Source organism: Balaenoptera musculus, chromosome 12 (genome assembly GCF_009873245.2).
Source record: "Balaenoptera musculus isolate JJ_BM4_2016_0621 chromosome 12, mBalMus1.pri.v3, whole genome shotgun sequence".
Lineage (NCBI taxonomy): Eukaryota > Metazoa > Chordata > Mammalia > Artiodactyla > Balaenopteridae > Balaenoptera > Balaenoptera musculus.
Window position 1 is genome coordinate 2,953,090 of NC_045796.1, and position 18,195 is coordinate 2,971,284.

The 18,195-nt window shown below is 46.4% G+C and overlaps 1 protein-coding gene across 4 annotated transcripts in view; it reads left to right on the forward strand.

Annotated features, from left to right (window-relative positions):
• Nucleotides 1–18,195, forward strand: part of RPS6KA2 (ribosomal protein S6 kinase A2) — a 375,008-nt gene that overhangs the window by 271,171 nt on the left and 85,642 nt on the right. For 3 of the 4 annotated variants that reach the window (XM_036871414.1, XM_036871417.1, XM_036871415.1), the window contains one exon: nucleotides 14,333–14,449. In XM_036871414.1, the coding sequence (XP_036727309.1) occupies nucleotides 14,333–14,449 (117 nt within the window). Of the gene's footprint in view, nucleotides 1–13,275; nucleotides 13,401–14,332; nucleotides 14,450–18,195 lie in introns of those variants that run through there. The other variant, XM_036871418.1, reaches the window with a different exon arrangement.

Consider the following 18,195-nt stretch of genomic DNA (forward strand, 5'->3'; position numbering starts at 1 on the left):
TCACTTGACATACTTCACCTGTGCTCATGCCTGTTTGGAAATCTGCAACTTTGGCTCGTAGTGGCAAAAGCTAACATATGTGTGGAGTTCACCAGTTAGCTTCATTCCATTTGAGGGGATCACTTGGGGCCGAGTTCTCGCAGCTCTGACAGCTCCACCCTCGGGGGTGGAGGGCAGGGTGATGTGGATGGACTGGTGGGGGCATTTGAAAACTTTAAGACGTGTCTGATTTTTTTAGCAGAATGTTTTATAATTTTTTTAAATGTCAACTAAGTTGGTTTTAGAAAAAAGAAGAGGGATGATTACTCAGCTAACTTCTTTGAATGAGATTTGTGGCCAAAAGTTTCATCTTTTCAAAAATTTGGAAACCTGATAAAAGCACATTATCACTGAAATTGTTTAAGCTTAATTCTGAAGTTCATGACTGTTTTCTGTCTGGATTCTGTTTGTAAGAATCTTCGGGGGCTTCCCTGGTGGCGCAGTGGTTGAGAGTCTGCCTGCCAATACAGGGGACACGGGTTCGAGCCCTGGTCTGGGAAGATCCCACATGCCGCGGAGCAACTGGGCCCATGAGCCACAACTACTGAGCCTGCGTGTCTGGAGCCTGTGCTCCGCAACAAGAGAGGCCCGCACACCGCGATGAAGAGTGGTCCCCGCTTGCCGCAACTAGAGAAAGCCCTCGCACAGAAACGAAGACCCAACACAGCCATAAATAAATAAATTTAAAAAAAAATGCAAACCTTTAAAAAAAAGAATCTTCAGGATAAGAAAGGGGATACAGCCAGGGCTAGCTCCATGTCACGTGTGTTCTGAGACTCTGATAGCCAAATTGGCAGTCTTCTCTAAGGATATTTGGGACGATCTACTTTTAGCAGGAAAAATGGTTGAGACCAGAGTGTTGACAGTAGTTCTCGTCTGTTGCCCTAAGCATCGCCCTCATGCGTTGGCCTTGTATGGGGGATGCCACTCACGTGGAAACTCCCCTCGAAGATTCAGGGATTATTAATCCAACACACATACACATTACAAAGGTGACTACAGTTGATTTTGCTTAGATTACTACTCATGACTGTTGAAGAAAAAAAATTTAAACCCTTCATATTTATATCTATGAAACTATTTAAGAGAAATAAATTTATCACACAAGTCATTTTGTCTAATACGCCATAGCAGACAGTCATCTCTAATTTCACTTTTAAACCTTTTTTCCTCATTTTTCAGTTTCCAGTAAATTCATACCACCCACCTCCCAGGAAAAAATTCTATTAACTCCCTGGCCGCCCGCCAGGCTGGGAAGTTTGTGTTGGTCTCCGCGTTGCACTTTCTTGTGTTTACCATCTGTGCCCTGATTGGAAATACTGTATTCGTCCACAAGATGAACCTTGCATGTTGAGTTTAAAAATTTTAATAGCTTTAAAAATACCGAGCCTTTCTTTTTCACCAAATGGTAGGTTTATTCTTCGCATCCAGAAAATGTATCCAAATTCTTTCATGTTGGCTTCCATCTTTTTGTATTCTTGCAGTAAGTTATTTGATCTTATCTGCTTTTCAAAACTCACAGTTCATTTTGCATAAGCTTTCCATTGTATTTCAGTTTAGCTGGATAGGATAGCAGTGGGTGAATATAGGAATCCCACATCGATGGTTAACGAGGTGGCTTTATTGATTTAAATTTCCTTATATGGAAGCCTGAGTCTTCTTGCTCACGTTTACATTTCTCTATAAAAGATTTAGAAAACAAAGGAAAGAAAATTAATCACTTATACTTCTCTAGTACTGTCACTGTAAACTTCCTGATGTATTTCCCATTAATCTTTTTCCGACAGCTCTTTTAAATGTCAATATAGTGATCATATACATAAAATTTATTTACTGCCTTCTTTAATGTAAAATCTTATAACAAGGCTCTTGCAACATTGCAAGTAGACTTCAAAATCACTTTTTAAAAATATTTTATTCTGAAATAATTATAAAATAACAGAAAGTTATAGAAACTAGTACAGAGGTCCTATTTGCCCTTCCCCCAGTTCCTCCACTGGTAATATCTTGTATAACCATAGTACAGTATAAAAACCAGGAGTTTGACACTTGATGCAATCAACAGAACTTATGCAGATTTCACCAGTGTTACATGTACTCTTTTGTGTGTGTGTGTGGTTCTATGCAGTTTCATCACACGTGTAGATTCATGTAACCTGCACCACAATCAAGACAGAATTTTTCCATCTCCACAAAGATCCCTCCTGTTACTCTTTTATGCAACACACACACACGCACACATGCACACGCGCACACAATCCCTTACCTCTGGCAACCACTAATCTCTTCTTTTTCTCTAAGATTTTATCATTTCAAGATGTTATAAAGGGCTTCCCTGGTGGCGCAGTGGTTAAGAATCTGCCTTCCAATGCAGGGGACACGGGTTCGAGCCCTGGTCCGGGAAGATCCCACATGCTGCGGAGCAACTAAGCCTGTGCACCACAACTACTGAGCCTGCACTCTAGAGCCCACGAGCCACAACTACTGAAGCCCGTGCGCCTAGAGCCTGTGCTCCATAACAAGAGAAGCCACCGCAATGAGAAGCCCGCACACCGCAATGAAGAGTAACCCACAGCAACTAGAGAAAAGCCCGCGCGCAGCAACAAAGACCCAAGGTGGCCAAAAAAAAAAAAAAAAGATGTTATACAAATGGGAATCATATTGTTGATGAAAAATTAATCAATAGTCAATCTAAGAAAGAAATGGAAATTTTAACTTGAGCCAATCTGAGGATTATTACCCTAGAGACAGTCTCTTAGAGAGCTCTGAGGACTGTTCTGAAGAGGTAAGGGGGAGGCCGGTATATATGTGATTTTGACAAAGGGGGTACATGCAATCAAGCACACATCTTGATAGAAGGTTCCTGCTACGTACAAGGAAAAGACATCTTAGTTAATGGTTTCAGTGCTTTTGTAAGTATGGGAAGATGCAAGAATCCAGGTTCATAAAAAATTTCTCCTGAGAATATCTGACTTTCTGAGGGCCGGTTCTGCCCGTTTTCCCAGAGCACAGAGTGCCTCATCCTTACCTTTGTTCTGAATTCCTTTCAGGGTGTCTTGTAGGTCAGCAACTGCAGTGGCTAATGATTTGATTCTTGTAGAACTGGATGGTAGGCAACAGTCTTTATTTTGCAATCCCTTCCCTTTCAGGCTTAGTTTTGACCAAGATTTGGGAGGCATTTCCTGACCCATTTGCCCCAAGGCGCTAGGAATGCTCATCCCCAGGTCAGGGGAGGATTTTGTCGAGGGGTCACTCCATGTGCTGTTACTGGACTAGGCCCTGTTAACAGCAGCCAAAAGCCTGTGGACCACCTGTCTTACTGGTCTGCTATGGTCCAGGAAACAGTGCCCTCTTGTTGCTTCTTCCCAAATCTAGAGTTACACTGTTAACAATCATTGATCTTGTAGGACTATATGTTTGATTAATCCTTTCAAGTCACCTAATCATTGTTATTTTTATCTGAGGCTCAGTCACACATTTGGTAATGCAAGAACCAATAATCTTGTAAAAGAGGCAGAATACAAGTAATATAACTGGTAACATTAATAAGGTCATAAGTAGGTATTTAAGCTAAGAACTTCCCTTAGGTGTGGCCCAGGTTGTTTTACCAGACTGCTCAGCACCAATCACTACCTGTAAAGGAATTGATGTATTGGCATTGGACGTAAGGCTTGTCTGCACGTACAAGGCTAGTGGTGGGTGATCGTAACCCCTTACAGTATTGAGGAAAGAATGCTATCTTCTAAGGAGTTGTGTGGCTGACACAGAAGGAGTAAATTTGATCTTCATGGCTGAGCTGGTATTACTGCCATTGGGGAGGTCTGGTTAATGTATAATGCCAGATGCACAGAGCAAACTAGAGGGGAAGGAGGAGGCCCAAACAGGCAGAGAAAACGTTTTATGTTTACATTTTTCTTGTCTTGCCTCAAAATAGGAATTTTTATTTCATCAGTATAAATATAATCTTTTGAGATTGGCTTTTTTCACTCAGCATCATTCAGCGGAGACACCCTCATGTCGTGTGTATCGGTAGTTTGTCCCTTTTTATTGTTGCTGGATTATGTGTCCCAGTTTGCTTAAGCATTTAAGTTAGAGGACATCTGGGTTGTTTCCTGTTTGGGTGTAAGGCTGCTGTGAACTGTCACCTTCAGGTTTTTGTGTGAACCTACTCTTACTTCTCTGGGATGAATGTGCGAGAATGCAATTACTGGGTTGTACGGTAAGTTCGTGTTTCATTTTGTAAGAAGCTGCCTGACTGTTTTCCAGCAGCTAATCCATTTTCCATTCCCACCAGCTGTGGATGAGAGATCCAGTTTCCCTGCATCCTCACCAGCGTTTGATGTTATCACTATATTTTCTATTTTAGCCACTGATAGGTGTGTAGTGATATCTTACGGTGGTTTTGCCTTTCTCTCATGGCTAATGATGTTGAATATATTTTCAGGTGCTTGTTTGCCATTTGTATATCTTCTTTGGCGAAATGACTGTTTATCTCTTTTACCCATTTTCTAATTGGATTATTTGTTTTGTTTTATTGTTGAGTTTTGAGAATTTTTATTTGTTATAGCTACAAGACCTTTGTTGCATAAGTGGTTTGCAGGTGTTTTCTTCCAGCCTATAGCTTCTCTTTTCATCTTCTTAGCAGAGTCTTTGCAGAACAAAAGTTTTAAATTTTGATTAAGTTCAATTTACTGATTTTTCCTTCTATGGATCATGCTTTGGAGATCATATCTAAGAATTTTCCCCTTATTCCTAGGTCCGGAAGCTTTTCTCCTAAAAGTTTTATAGTTTTATGTTTTACATTTAAGTCTGTGATCCATTTTCAGTTCATTGTATAAAACGGGATTTAGGTCTGTTTTTTTTTGTTTTTTGTTTTGCCTTGGAGGTCCAGTGCTCCAACACCATTTGTTGAAAAGACTCTCCTTCCTCCATTGAATTTCTTCTTCAACCCTCTCAAAAATCAGTTGGGTGTATTTGAATGGGATGGGTTCACGCCCGGACTCTCTGTTCTGTTCCGTTAGTCTGTGTGTCTGTCCTTCCACCAGTACCTCACCGTCTTGATTACTGTAGCTACGTTGTAAGCTTTAACATCAGTAAAGTGATTCCTCCCACTTTATTATTCTTTTTGAAAATTGTTTTTAGGGATTCTAGGTCATTTGCATTTCCATATAAATTTTATTTTTATTTTTTTATACATCTTTATTGGAGTATAATTGCTTCACAATGCTGTGTTAGTTTCTGTTGTACAACAAAGTGAATCAGCCATGTGCATACATATATCCTATGGAGGTTCCTTAAAAAAACTAAAAATAGAACTACCATATGACCCAGCAATCCCACTACTGGGCATGTACCCTGAGAAATCCATAATTCAAAAAGAGTCATGTACCACAATGTTCATTGCAGCTCTGTTTACAATAGCCAGGACATGGAAGCAACCTAAGTGTCCATCAACAGATGAATGGATAAAGAAGATGTGGCACATATATACAATGGAATATTACTCAGCCATAAAGAGGAACGAAATTGAGTTATTTGTAGTGAGGGGGATGGACCTAGAGACTGTCATACAGAGTGAAGTAAGTCAGAAAGAGACAAACAAATACTGTATGCGAACGCATATATATGGAATCCATATAAATTTTAGAGTAAGCTTATCTATATCTACAAAAAGCCTTGTTCAGATTTTGATGGGAATTGCGTTATACCTACAGATCGATGTTTGGAGAATTATACTCTTCACTGAGTCTTCCAATCTGTGAACATGAATGTCCCTTCATTTTTTTACCTCTTCTCTGATTTCGTTCAGTCGCGTTCGGTAATTTTCAGCACACAGATACTGTACGTGTTTTGTTAGTTTTCTCCTAAGTATTTCATTATTCTGGGAGCAACTGTAAATGGTGTAATCACTTTTAATGCCTTTGTAAAATTTCATTCGGTGGATGTCATCATTTACTTAATTCTTCCACTGTTTGCTGGACATTTAAATTGTTTCTCATTTCTTCACTCTTATTAAAAACAACATTGTAACAAACAGCTTTCCATATTCAGATTGTTTTGATAAAGTCTGAGGAGTGAGATCCCTGGGTCGGACGGTGTGAGCGTGCGTGCCTCTTGGTGACCGTGGAGTTTGTGTGTGAATAAAAGCAGGCTTCCTGCTCAGTGCCCACCGGTCTGCCCAGCTGTCCAGTGAGACCGGTGACTTTCTGTTCATAGTGGCATATGTTTTTCCAAGACGTGGACTCAGTGGTTTTTAGATCCTTTCCTGCCTTGTGACTGATTACTCTCTGTCAAAATATAAAATTCTTTGTAGGGCACAGTCATTGTTTTCCCAAACGCATGACCTCATCCTGCACACTTGCCCACATGTTAAACTGTGCCGCCATCATTCCACTCACCCAAGTGGCGGCTTATGATCCTTTTGCAAGTTATTCCCATTTGCTAAGATGTTACCAGTTTGAATAATTCATCCTTATCTACACCCCACAGATTCTGCTTTGTCCGCCCTCATGCAGATCACAAACATGCCTGCTCATGAGAGGGGCACCAACATCACTTTTTTTTTTTTTTAATAAATTTATTTGTTTATTTATTTTTATTTTTGGCTGCGTTGGGTCTTCATTGCTGCGCGCAGGCTTTCTCTAGTTGCGGCGAGTGGGGGCTACTCTTGGTTGTGGTGTGTGGGCTTCTCATTGCGGTGGCTTCTCTTGTTGCAGAGCACGGGCTCTAGGTGCATGGGCTTCAGTAGTTGTGGCACACGGGCCCAGTAGTTGTGGCTCACAGGCTCTAGAGCACAGGCTCAGTAGTTGTGGCGCACGGGCTTAGATGCTCTGTGGCATGTGGGATCTTCCCGGACTAGGGCTCGAACCTGTGTCCCCTGCATTGGCAGGCGGATTCTTTGAGGAAGAAGTGATCTCTACTTTGAGGAAGGGCTATAAATATAGATATTCCAGCATAAGACTTTCCCAATCATAGCGATCAGTTTTAGTAACTGTTGCTGTGTGTTTGTTGCACCATTAAAAAAAGCCTGTTACTTTAGCAGTGTTTTCTTTGCAGAAACCAAATGGCCCTTCTCCACATAAGTGTTGCTTAGAGATGCCTAATCAGTGCCTGCCCACTGGACACGAGTGTGCAGTGTACTGGGCTGTGGTACCCGAGCCAGGTGTCTTCAGAGGACGTCTGAGTGATTGGATGGATACAGCGCAGAGCTTTCGCTATAGTTTGGTGTTTACCCTTGAGTCACTGTTTATGCCTAGTGTGCCAGTGGGCGCTGGAGGATCTGTACTTTCGTTACAATCTGTACCTTTGACTTAAATGTTCCCATGCACAGATTTTCAGTGATGCTCTTCCCGGTAGAGCAAGAAAAACACAAACAATCCACTGGACTTTGAATGTTCACATTATCTTTGAGAATATTCTTGCCCTTTTGAACATTCTTACCTACCATCTGACGACCAGCTTCGAATGCAAAGAAATTCTTACGGATGGTTCTGGAGGACCTTTGGTTTCATACCTGAAGAGAAGAATAAATGAAACCTTTGTAATGATGCTGGTAGATGTTCTGCCGCTAATTACGTGTCCCTATGAGTCTGTCACCTTTTACTAGAGAAGGAGCACGAGCTGGCCTCATACAATAGTGAGAATTGACGTCCAGCTGTCTGTACAGGTGGCTCAGCCCGTTTTTGTTGTGGAGAGAGCACAGTTGTGAGCGGGGAATGCTGGGCCTTCCGCTGACAATGGATGCAGAGACTTGGAACAGAAAACAGCCTGGCAGGAGGGACGCATCCCACGGACACAGAGTCCCTGACACCAGCTGACTCAGCGTGTCCTCACCTCTGTCAGAAACATCACAGTTTTCAACAACTTGTTCTGATAGAGATATTCACCGAAATGTTGATTTTGAAAGAAAAAAATTGGATATCAAGTCAGAAATACATAAATAATTAAGTCTTGGAGATGATGATATTCAGATAAGTGAAATTTTCCCTTTTCTGGAAACAAACATGAAGCTGGCCCAGTCGATCTCACTGGGATGAGACTATAGTTACCCCGATAGTGGGTGATCGTCGCGGAGGTTTTTCGTTTGGGAATTTCAAGCCCACGTTGTCAGCTTTTCTTAACTCTCAGTGCAGCCTCTCTCTCTCTCACACCACACATCTCAGATGCGAAGTGACAATGTTTGAGGACGGATGGGAAAGGGTGATAACTGCCTGTTCGGTGCGCGGCAGGCAGGCAGCCTGGTATCATTTTATCACCCTCTTTACTCGGCACTATTTTTAACGTTGTACTAAAGAATAAAGACTCAGCCCCGTCAGCACACATCCCACTGCCCCAGGACAGACACTGTCCCCATACAGAGGTGTGTGTCCCGTAAGGAAGCTTCTCTGCGGCGGGACCTAGCGACATACGTTTCCATCCACAGTTTTGAGGCTCTTTGGCGATTCCTCAGTGCCTCTTGACAAATGCGGATAACGACTTCCTCATCCTTGTGCAAAGTGACTCTTTACAAAGCACATCCTTAAAGGTGGCTTTCCAGATGAGATGGAAACTGTCAATGGCCACATCTAGAACCTGCGCCTGAAACACCACACCCAGGTACCAGGGCCTCTGTCACTGCACAGCTCACGTTCCACAGAACGTTGCTTTCTCAGGGGGCTCAAGGATTGATGGAACTTACTAGAATTAACCCACCTGAGGGTCGTCGAGGTGTCAGAACCTGGGAGCCTGCAGCCTGTGTGCTTGTGGGGCGCCTGTGTCCTCCCCTCTCTGTGCAAGAGGCCCCTGCAGAAACGCTGTTCCATCTGCCCGCCACCGCTATAGTCACAGCTTCCAGGGCGTCCAATTTGCATAGACTGTGATTTATAAAAATACCAGCAGACCGAGAGGCTTTCAGAAGGATGGAAGGGAAGATAATTTGAGGGAACGACAGGCAATGAGGGCAAAGAAAGAAGCCATGAGGGGTGGCACTTTCATTTAAAAACAGAGGGAAAAGTCCACCTTGCCTTTAATAACAAAACTAATAAAAGGGAGGTAGAGGGCAAAAGTCTGGATGGGAAGGAAAAGCCAGAGAATAAATATGAGACACGTCTTGGTTGTTTCTCCTCCCCTCTCCTCTGAGTTTCTTCAGTTCCCCCTGCTGTGATGTATGAGTCCCAAGTTCAGCCCAGTTCAGACCCTGAGGGGCTTCAGGAGCAGCTCAAGGTTTCTTTCTGAAGGTGGACACGCCTGGCTGGTTGTCCCTGCGTGTGAGTTACTGCCGTGACTGCCCTGGGGGCTGGGTCACTTTCTTTGGTAGAAAAAGGGAAAACGCCATTCCAAGATGCATGAGAAAAGAGTGCCCTGCGTGCACTGCACGATCTGTCCCTCGGGGAGTTGCGGCATCCAGACGGGCGTTGCACCAGGTGGGTCTGCGGTTCAGGCCCTGGACCTCGCCCCCCTCCCCCGCCCCGGTGGACCCCAGGCAGGGGCCACCGCTCCGTGCATCGTCCTTCTCCGGAATCTCAGAGCCGCTGCCTCCGGCCTCTGGTTTCCTCCAGCGTTTTCCTTTTTCGTTCCCTTGCTCCTGTGCCTTCACGCAGGGTTTGTTCTTCTTCCGTGGGCCGTCCTTGTTCTGTCTAGAGGCCAGCAAGTGCCCGTAGAACCAGCTGGAGTCCCACTCTCGTTGGGGAAGTGTCGCCATCCTAAATGCCTTAGCTTATATTTAGCCCTTTGGAAACGGAGTGGAAACTTTCAGTAGAAATAGTTTCCCGAGGAACCGATTGGACCAGTGCAGCTGGCCCTGTAACTGCACCTCACGTTTGCTCACGCCAGCGGGAGCAGACACACTGGCGGGGACGTGTGAAGGGCAATTTAAGGAGCAGAGGGGAGTCTGCAGTGCGTGACCCACCGCGTCTCAGAAGCTTCCTCGGGCGGGTGGGAGCGGAAGCCACGCTGCCTGGAGCCTGCGTCCCGTCCGGGCGCCGGGAGGTCGGGATCCGCTTGTGGCTCGGCCCCTGGGTTCCCTTGGAGAAGCCACCGGACCTGCCTGGAAGGAGGTGGTTCCTCTGGCTCTGAGTCTGAGGCTCACGCCTGGTCCTTCTGCCTTGTGTTATAACGTGTGCACGGCCGTCTCCTCGGGGGTCTTTGTAGTGAATGGCCTGTGTCGTTGGTTCTGGACGCTTTACTGGGGTGGGGTGCGCCTCCCCGAGGGACTTTTCAAGGGTCCCCGGTCTTCACTCCCTGGAAGAGACAGATGAGCTACTTGGCGACTTCTCTCCACTTTCAAAGCATTTCTGAACCTTGTTCCTAGCAGTAAGGTGGGCTAGCTGTGGTGAGCCCTCTTGCTAAAAACAATTGAAAGTATGGATAAAATACCTCTTCTAAACAGTTAAATGCATTGACGAGCTGGGAAGTGGTAGGAAATACCCAGAGGCCATGCCCCGGGTCAGAGCAGCTGACAGGGCAGAGGGCCAGCGACAAATGCCAGGCTTGCCCCGTAGCCCTCCCCCCTGCCCACATCGAGCGGAGGCCCCGGGAGGCTCCCGGCCCCTGAGGTCTCCCCGACTACACGCGCACTCAGGACCTCACCTGGGCGGAGCCTCACGTCTGGAGCTCTGGGGGCAGGTCCAGACCTGAGAGCTGCCGGCGTTCAGACGGTAGCACAAAGCCCCGAGGCAGGACTAGGTCCCGAGGGGGGATGACGGGGAGGAAGAGCCGGGGTCCAGGGGACGTTGGGAGACAGGGAGATAAGGAGACAGGAGAGAGGGGGGTGTCGGGAGCCCCGGGGGGCATGATGTCCTGGAATCCAAGTGAGGGAAGTGTTTCGAGGAAGACGGGGTGATGGATGGTGCCCAGTGCGGCGGACCCTGAGGTCTGACCCCTGGGTTGAGCCCCGTGGAGGGTCTTGATGACTTGACGAGGTGGAGAGAGCGGGTGGCGGTGGGTGTGAGAGAGGAGAGGAGGGAAGTGGGGCAGTGAGTGTGGAAATCCCTTCAAAGAGCTGGTGGGCGGCGGTGGGACCACGCAGTCCGTGTTTCCTGAGAAGGATGCGGACAGGACAGCCTGTTTGTGTGCTGCAGGGAACCACCCTGCAGGACGGCGAGTGGGGCTCCAGCTGAAGCCCCGTCCTTCGCAGAGATTCCAGGCTCCGTAGACCCGCCCGAGGCCTGGAATCTGCATTTTTAACGAGTTCCCTGGTGGTCCTGATGCAGGAGCGCCACGGGCACAGCCTCTGGAACAAGATGTCATTCCCTGGCAAGGGCGCCCTGTTTCGGGGTCTAGAAGAGGGAGCTGTGGTGCCCTGATGGGAGATGCCTCGAGATGTCGGCCTCTGCTGACCTGAGCTCCCGGCGGGACCCCCGAAAGCCAGGCTGCAGTTCTCCAGCCACCGCTGCGTTAACAGTGCCCGGAGTGGGACGGGGTTAGCCTGGCAGGACTTGCTCGGAGCGAGTCAGAGTTTCGGTGATTTCCTTGTTCTTTTCTGCACTTTCACGAGTCACCTGTTTAATAACTTATTCTTTGCTCTTTCTGAGAAGTGATATCCTGCATGCAAATCAGTGATTTCTAGAATGACCTGTCCCCCTTTTTTGGAGACAAAGCTAACACTTGCCCGATTTTTATTTTCTACGTCTTTGTCATTAATATTTCACAACTTTTTTTTTTTAACCTCTTTATTGGAGTATAATTGCTTTACAATGGAGTGTTAGTTTCCGCTGTATAACAAAGTGAATCAACTATATATATACATATATCCCCATATCTCCCCCCTCTTGCATCTCCCTCCCTCCCACCCTCCCTATCCCACCCCTCTAGGTGGTCACAAAGCACCGAGCTGATTTCCCTGTGCTATGCGGCTGCTTCCCACCAGCTATCTATTTTACGTTTGGTAGTGTATATATGTCCATGTCACTCTCTCACTTCGTCCCAGGTTACCCTTCCCCCTCCCCGTGTCCTCAAGTCCATTCTCTACGTCTGCGTCTTTATTCCTGTCCTGCCCCTAGGTTCATAAGAACCTTTTTTTTGTTTTTTAGATTCCATATATATGTGTTAGCATACTGTATTTGTTTTTCTCTTTCTGACTTACTTCACTCTGTATGACAGACTCTAGGTCCATCCACCTCACTACAAATAACTCAATTTCGTTTCTTTTTATGGCTGAGTAATATTCCATTGTATATATGTGCCACATCTTCTTTATCCATTCATCTGTCGATGGACACTTAGGTTGCTTCCATGTCCTGGCTATTGTAAATAGAGCTGCAATGAACGTTGAATATTTCACAACTTTTAATCTGCGTTTACTTTTCATAAATATTCTCCCTTTAATGACACGAAAAGCGGATGATTCAGAACAGAGGAAATTACCTTCCCAGGTGACTTCGGTGAGGGCAGAGCACGGAGGGCACCGCGACGGGTCCCCTCCGGCCGTTTTCATCACTGTCCCTGGGTCTCTAATACCTGCACAGGAATTTCCTCCATCTGTCAGAATTTCAACAGGAAGTCTAAAATTCACTGTCATAAATTATTTTGTCCTATGTTGATGTCTTTTCAACAATTCATTTCTCTAGTTTTTCTCTCTCGCATTAGAACATTTTTGAAATCCTTGCTTACAGAGCAAGCGCCTGACCATGACACCAGGTTCTCCCCCCAGATTTCTCAAGTTACTTAAAAAAGTACTCTTTCATAGGAGTTATGCTACAAACCAAATTTTTAGTGCTATATGTAGAGGGAACAGACTTTATTTTCTTAAGGGAATGGCATTAAAATCCACATAGAATTCTAGAAAAAATGACCTGCCTCATAAAAGGTAAAAGGCATTTATTTCAAAATGAAGCATAGGCACTATTTTGAATCTGGTTGCCCTTTAAGGCGATAGTCACAGGATGAGTCAGAAAATATCACTGTCCGGTCTGGAAACAGTTAGAGGCAGACAGGCCCGGGCATGTTCCCCCGCTCCCATCTGGGTGTTTCCTGTGCACACAGCAATCAGCACTGGATTCCAGACCTTTTCTCTTTTTTTAAAAAAAATTCTTGGGAAAGAGGAAAACAAAATATCTCAAGCCAGTTCAAGCCAAAATGTCACTCTGAATGCAGAACTCTAAAATCTAAAATGTGAAACTCTTGGTTCCTTTTTCTATGGGTAGTTGAGAGTCTTTGCTGTTCGAGACCTTACTGATTTTAAATGAGACATTAGCTGCGTTGCAGCATTATCAGGGAGCAGCCTGAGGTTTTAACGCCATTCCCGAGGCGGAGGTTAGGTATGTGCTTTGAGTGCGTTTGCTGTAAATACTTGGACAGCAAGAATCTACACAAAATGAAGCGTTAAGAGAGATCCGCTTCTAAGCCTTTGAGTCGAAATGTTCGGGCAGTGATGACTCAGGAAGGTGAATACTGACGCGTTGGTGGGATGCGCTGGGCTGGGGAGACCTGATGGCCTGGGTGCTGGGCTGCTTGTTCACAGGAGGGGTGAAGCGGGGCCCTGGGCGGGAATCCTGGGGTCCGGGGCACGGGCCCCTCCGGCGACGCTGCACTGCAGGAGCTGGGTCACCTGCCTGCCGAGGGAGGCACAGCGGGTTGAGTGACCTCCTGCACCTCCCCACAGAAAAACACCTACTTTACAGTTTTTCCATTTCAAATAGCTGGTGGTGGATAGGTGGCATACCCCCTTACAGGTGAAGTAATACGTCTCTGGGGACGGGTAGTTCTCTGATGAGAATTTGTAGTGATTTCTGCCAGTGTTTTAATTTAAAGATCAAGGGCTTTTCTTTCCTACTGGGAAGGCTTCTGGACTGACGGAAAATCCTATCTGACTGCTTCTTCTGAAACATAATCTCTGGATGGCAATGAATCATTCTTTGCATTAGCTCTGGCAAAAATATAAGGGAGAGTAGAATAATAAGGAGAAGGAGAAAAAAAATCTGCATTTCACAAACGACTTCTGCCTATGGATCCTGTTGATAACCTTTTTGACCACAGCAGTGTAGACATTAAGACAGATTCTCAGAGGTTCGTTTTGTTCCATGGTTCCCACGTTCCTCCCTGTCCAAAAGTTTGCCCAAACTGTTAAGAAGCAGAATGGATTTCATTGAGATATTGGCAAGACCACATGACACAACTCCATGGGGAAAAGAAACAGTTAAAGGCTCACAAATGGAATCATTGGTATAAATAAGCAAGTTGATTTTGTAAAGCTCTGTGGCGTCACAGCTTTAAACTCCTATCCTGAAAATCCATAACATACCCGACTTGTTGTAACTTCAGAGGACGAATCCAGAGGAACCCCTTGATTTGTATTTTTGTCATTTTTCTCTTGCAGGAAGAAGGCATCGTGAAGGAGATTGACATCAGTCATCATGTGAAAGCAGGCTTTGAAAAGGCCGACCCTTCCCAGTTTGAACTGTTAAAAGTTTTGGGACAAGGGTCCTATGGAAAGGTAAGTTAGGTCCATGGTTGCCTCCAAGTGGGTCTCATTCCACTGGGGCTGGTCCCGCACGTCAGGGCGAAGCACTTGAATGTCTGGTGAAGGAGACGGCAGAGGTGCCTCCTGAGCCCAAGGGAGAGGTGGCCCCGAGCTGAGGGGGTGAAAAGTACAGGCAGCGCCCACATGGTGGGTCCCGTGGTGGCTGGAGCTGGGGCCTCCGTTTGCCTGAAGCCCGTGACCGTGGAGTTGAGCTTAGGGACAGCACACACCTTCCCTCTCCTGTAGCTTCCGTGGGCCTTTAGTGTATCGCCGTGCTGGCTAGGGTCCTTGAACTTGAGCCATGCATCTTTGGAAGTGCATACCCCACAAGTATTTCTCAAAAAGAAAGAAAAAGTAGGAGAACAAGGAAGAAAGGAACAGAGAAGGCAGCACCCTTCGGGACTGGTTCGTGTGACCGTCACCACGGAGTCAAGGAGGCTGGGACTGCAGGCTGGCTCCCCTCACCCTCCGTGTAAACTGTGCAGATATTTTCCTGTCCAAGCCTCAGTTTCCCCATCTATGAAACGGACATAATGTGAACTACTTTCTATAATTATTCTATGGATTAAATAAGACATGACTCCTAGACATCTAGCAATCATCTACAATGAATCTGTGCACTAGAATTTTTTGTTTCCTTTCTTTTTCACCTTCAAATTAAAATGAAAACTGATTTCTCTCAGGAAATGAGAAATAGTTGTCTCTTTATATAGGGCCACATCCATATACAGCACGATATCAGTACATCTTTCACAAGGATAAGTGAATTATTCCAGGGCGGTGCTAATATCTCTACGTCCTTGGTGTAACTGTTAGAAATTATACAGACTTATGATTTCTAGAACATCAGGGCCTGAGGTAAACCATGAAGCCAGCCTTTCCTAGAGTTTAAGCAGAACAGAGTCTTGGCTTTTTAAAGTAACTATTTTTGTATGGTATGTGGACATTCACCAAATTTCCCCCTTCATAGGACTTTGTGCCAAGATGAAATCCGGCGCGTGTCGATTTCATGTAGGATTAATAGTTTGTTAATGATGTTCTAGGTAATCTCTTACAGACCACGAAAATTTGATTGTTTGTGAAATCTCTCTTTTGGCATTCTTAAAAGGTAGAATGTCTTTTTATTTTATTTTTTCTTTTCCACACAATGTGGTACGGAACATGTGTTTATACTAATGTATCTACAGACATGTTCGTTTGAACCATATGAAATTACCAGTGTTCAAAATGTTGTGGCCTCCAAAAATGGCTGTTTCATATGGTTTATAAGGCATTTATGAAAGTAGGGAAATGAAGATTTCAGGCTCTCAGGGTAAAAAGCTGTTACTAAAACATAGAGGCAGGCCTATTTATGTGGTAATGGACTGTCTTCCCATTAATTAGAAATGTTGGAAAAAGATGAAGCGGCATAAGTCTTTCTCTAAGAACCATGACGTGGAAATAGGGACAAGCACCGTGCCCCTTGCTCCCTTTCGGAGACGCTGCCCACGAGTTGTTTCTTGAGGACACGTGGGGACCAGTGCAGCTGAATCACCTCTGCCCCCAGTGATGGAGATCACGACCCACCTCGCAGGCGAGGCCCAGGGCTGCTGGGTGGGCGCTGACTGACGCCCTGGCCTATTGCAGGACCCTGATTTCACTGAGCGCCCTCCCCCCAGGGTGCCTGGAAGCAGCAGAGATGGAAAATGCCTTCTGAGCTCAAGGAAAATGGATCTGAGCCTGTCCGTTCAAAACTCGACTGAACAAAAGCTACGATGCCCTGCTCAGAGATGTGGGTGTTAAAAATGAAAGGAGGAAAGACTTTTTCCAATTCCCTGCAAATTTTGAATTTCAACTTTGATTAAAAAAAAAATTCTTTGGGAAACAAGTGAAATCCTGGTGTTGGGCGGAATCCCCTTGGAATGACAAGCTTCGTAACACTCCACACTTTTCCTTCCCTGCCATCATTGTATGAGGCATAAAAAAGTCAAGTTTAAAAGATTAATATCTTCTGATATGAATAAATAAAGAGATAAATTAAGAGATTAAAAGTAAAATAAGTAAGTGAAGAGAAATAAAAGGAAGAGGCAGTGGCAACTCCTACAGATGTTGAACCTCCATTAACCACTGACTGACGAGCTCAACCACTGTCTGTGTTTTGGGCCTGGTCACCGGGTCAGGACCATCGCGGACACTGGAGGTGAGGTTCAGGGTTCCCGGGGGGCGAGGCTGCGGTGCCGACCCAGCAGGGCTCTGGAAAGTTCCACCCAGAGGTCCCCTGGGAACGGTGGGCACTAGAGAACCACGATCACACATCTTATGTGTCCACACAGCACTGTTTGTTATGTATGTTTTATAAAAGCCAAACTAACGACAAGAGGGGGAAATCCGTATGTCCTACCGCCCATATTATTTTATTCTTCATCTCTAAATGGAAATCACATGTCCTTAGGCAGGAGTGTCTTCCTTTTCCTCAACGTAAGAGAGAAGAAGGGCACAACTACGTGTTTCCGTCCTGCAGGAAGCTCCTGTTAAACAGACGTCTCTTCTTGCAGAGACTCCAAAGGGCAGGGAGCTGGCGTGAACCTGGGCTCCGGGGTCACGTTCGCCCACCACCGGGTCCCTGCGTTCTTTCTCTCACCCCTTCAGTGACTGCAGCTGTTGGAGACACGGAAACGGATAAAATGCCACCAAGACCTCGTCGCTAATGCCTGCTGCTGGCCCCAGACTGCTCCTGGGAATCGTCCGAGTGACTCTATCCTCCGCCAGCACCCTTTACTGCCCTTTCCTCAGCCCCCGCTCTCCCCTTGTGCAGCTGGACAGTTGATCGTTCCTGGAAAGGAGCAACGCTCAACCCCAAGGGGGGGCCCCGGCTTAGGGTTAGCGTCTCTCACAGGGATGTTTGAGGCTGGCGGCCTCAGGATTGTCCCCAGACGGGACCGCACAAGGGGCAGCGCGCACGGCCGTCCCCTCGCTCCGCCCTGCACTGCCGTCCCCTCGCTCCGCCCTGCAGAGCCCAGCGAGCCAAGCAGCCCGTTTGCTGAAGGGATTTGCTGGGAATAACGGGGACAGTTCCTGGCCATTAGTAATTTGGTCAAACCATGATTATTTCAGTGATGGCCGGAGAGCAGGGGGTCGGTAGTGCTTGGGACCAGAGGAAGGCAGCCTATCCTTAACGGACACGCAGGCAGTGGGAAAGCAGCGAAGCACTTTGAGAAATGGGGCACAGGGTGTCCAAGTGTTAAAATGCATGGTGCTGCCCAGATGTTCCCCGAGACCTTCAAGGAAGGTGGAGACAGAGCCTTCGCCCGCTCCCTGGCTCTTCACCTGCCCCTCGGTCTCCCCAGGCAGGTAAGGACCGGATTGTGATCCCACGTTCTGAGGTGGGATCAAACCCCAATGAGAAACGTCCTTGCTCCCCCGTGACTAAGCGGTGGGGTTTGTAAGAACAGGTCTGTAAATGTCTTCCTCTGGGGAAGGTTGGTACCCTGACGTCCTCTGGAAGCGCACGGCCGCCATCCACCCGGGTCGTGTGCTGGGAGGACACTGCAGACCAGTTGCCAGGCTCGTGTGTTGAGGGAACACTGCAGACCAGTTGCCAGGCTCCGGTTCTGAGACAGTTGAAAATCTCGCTCAGAGAATGAGGTAGTGATTTGGCTGATCGTGGTGATACATGGAGACTAGGGCAGCTTCGGGTGACACGGCATCTGTATCCACGTGTGCTCACGGAAGGGCTTTGC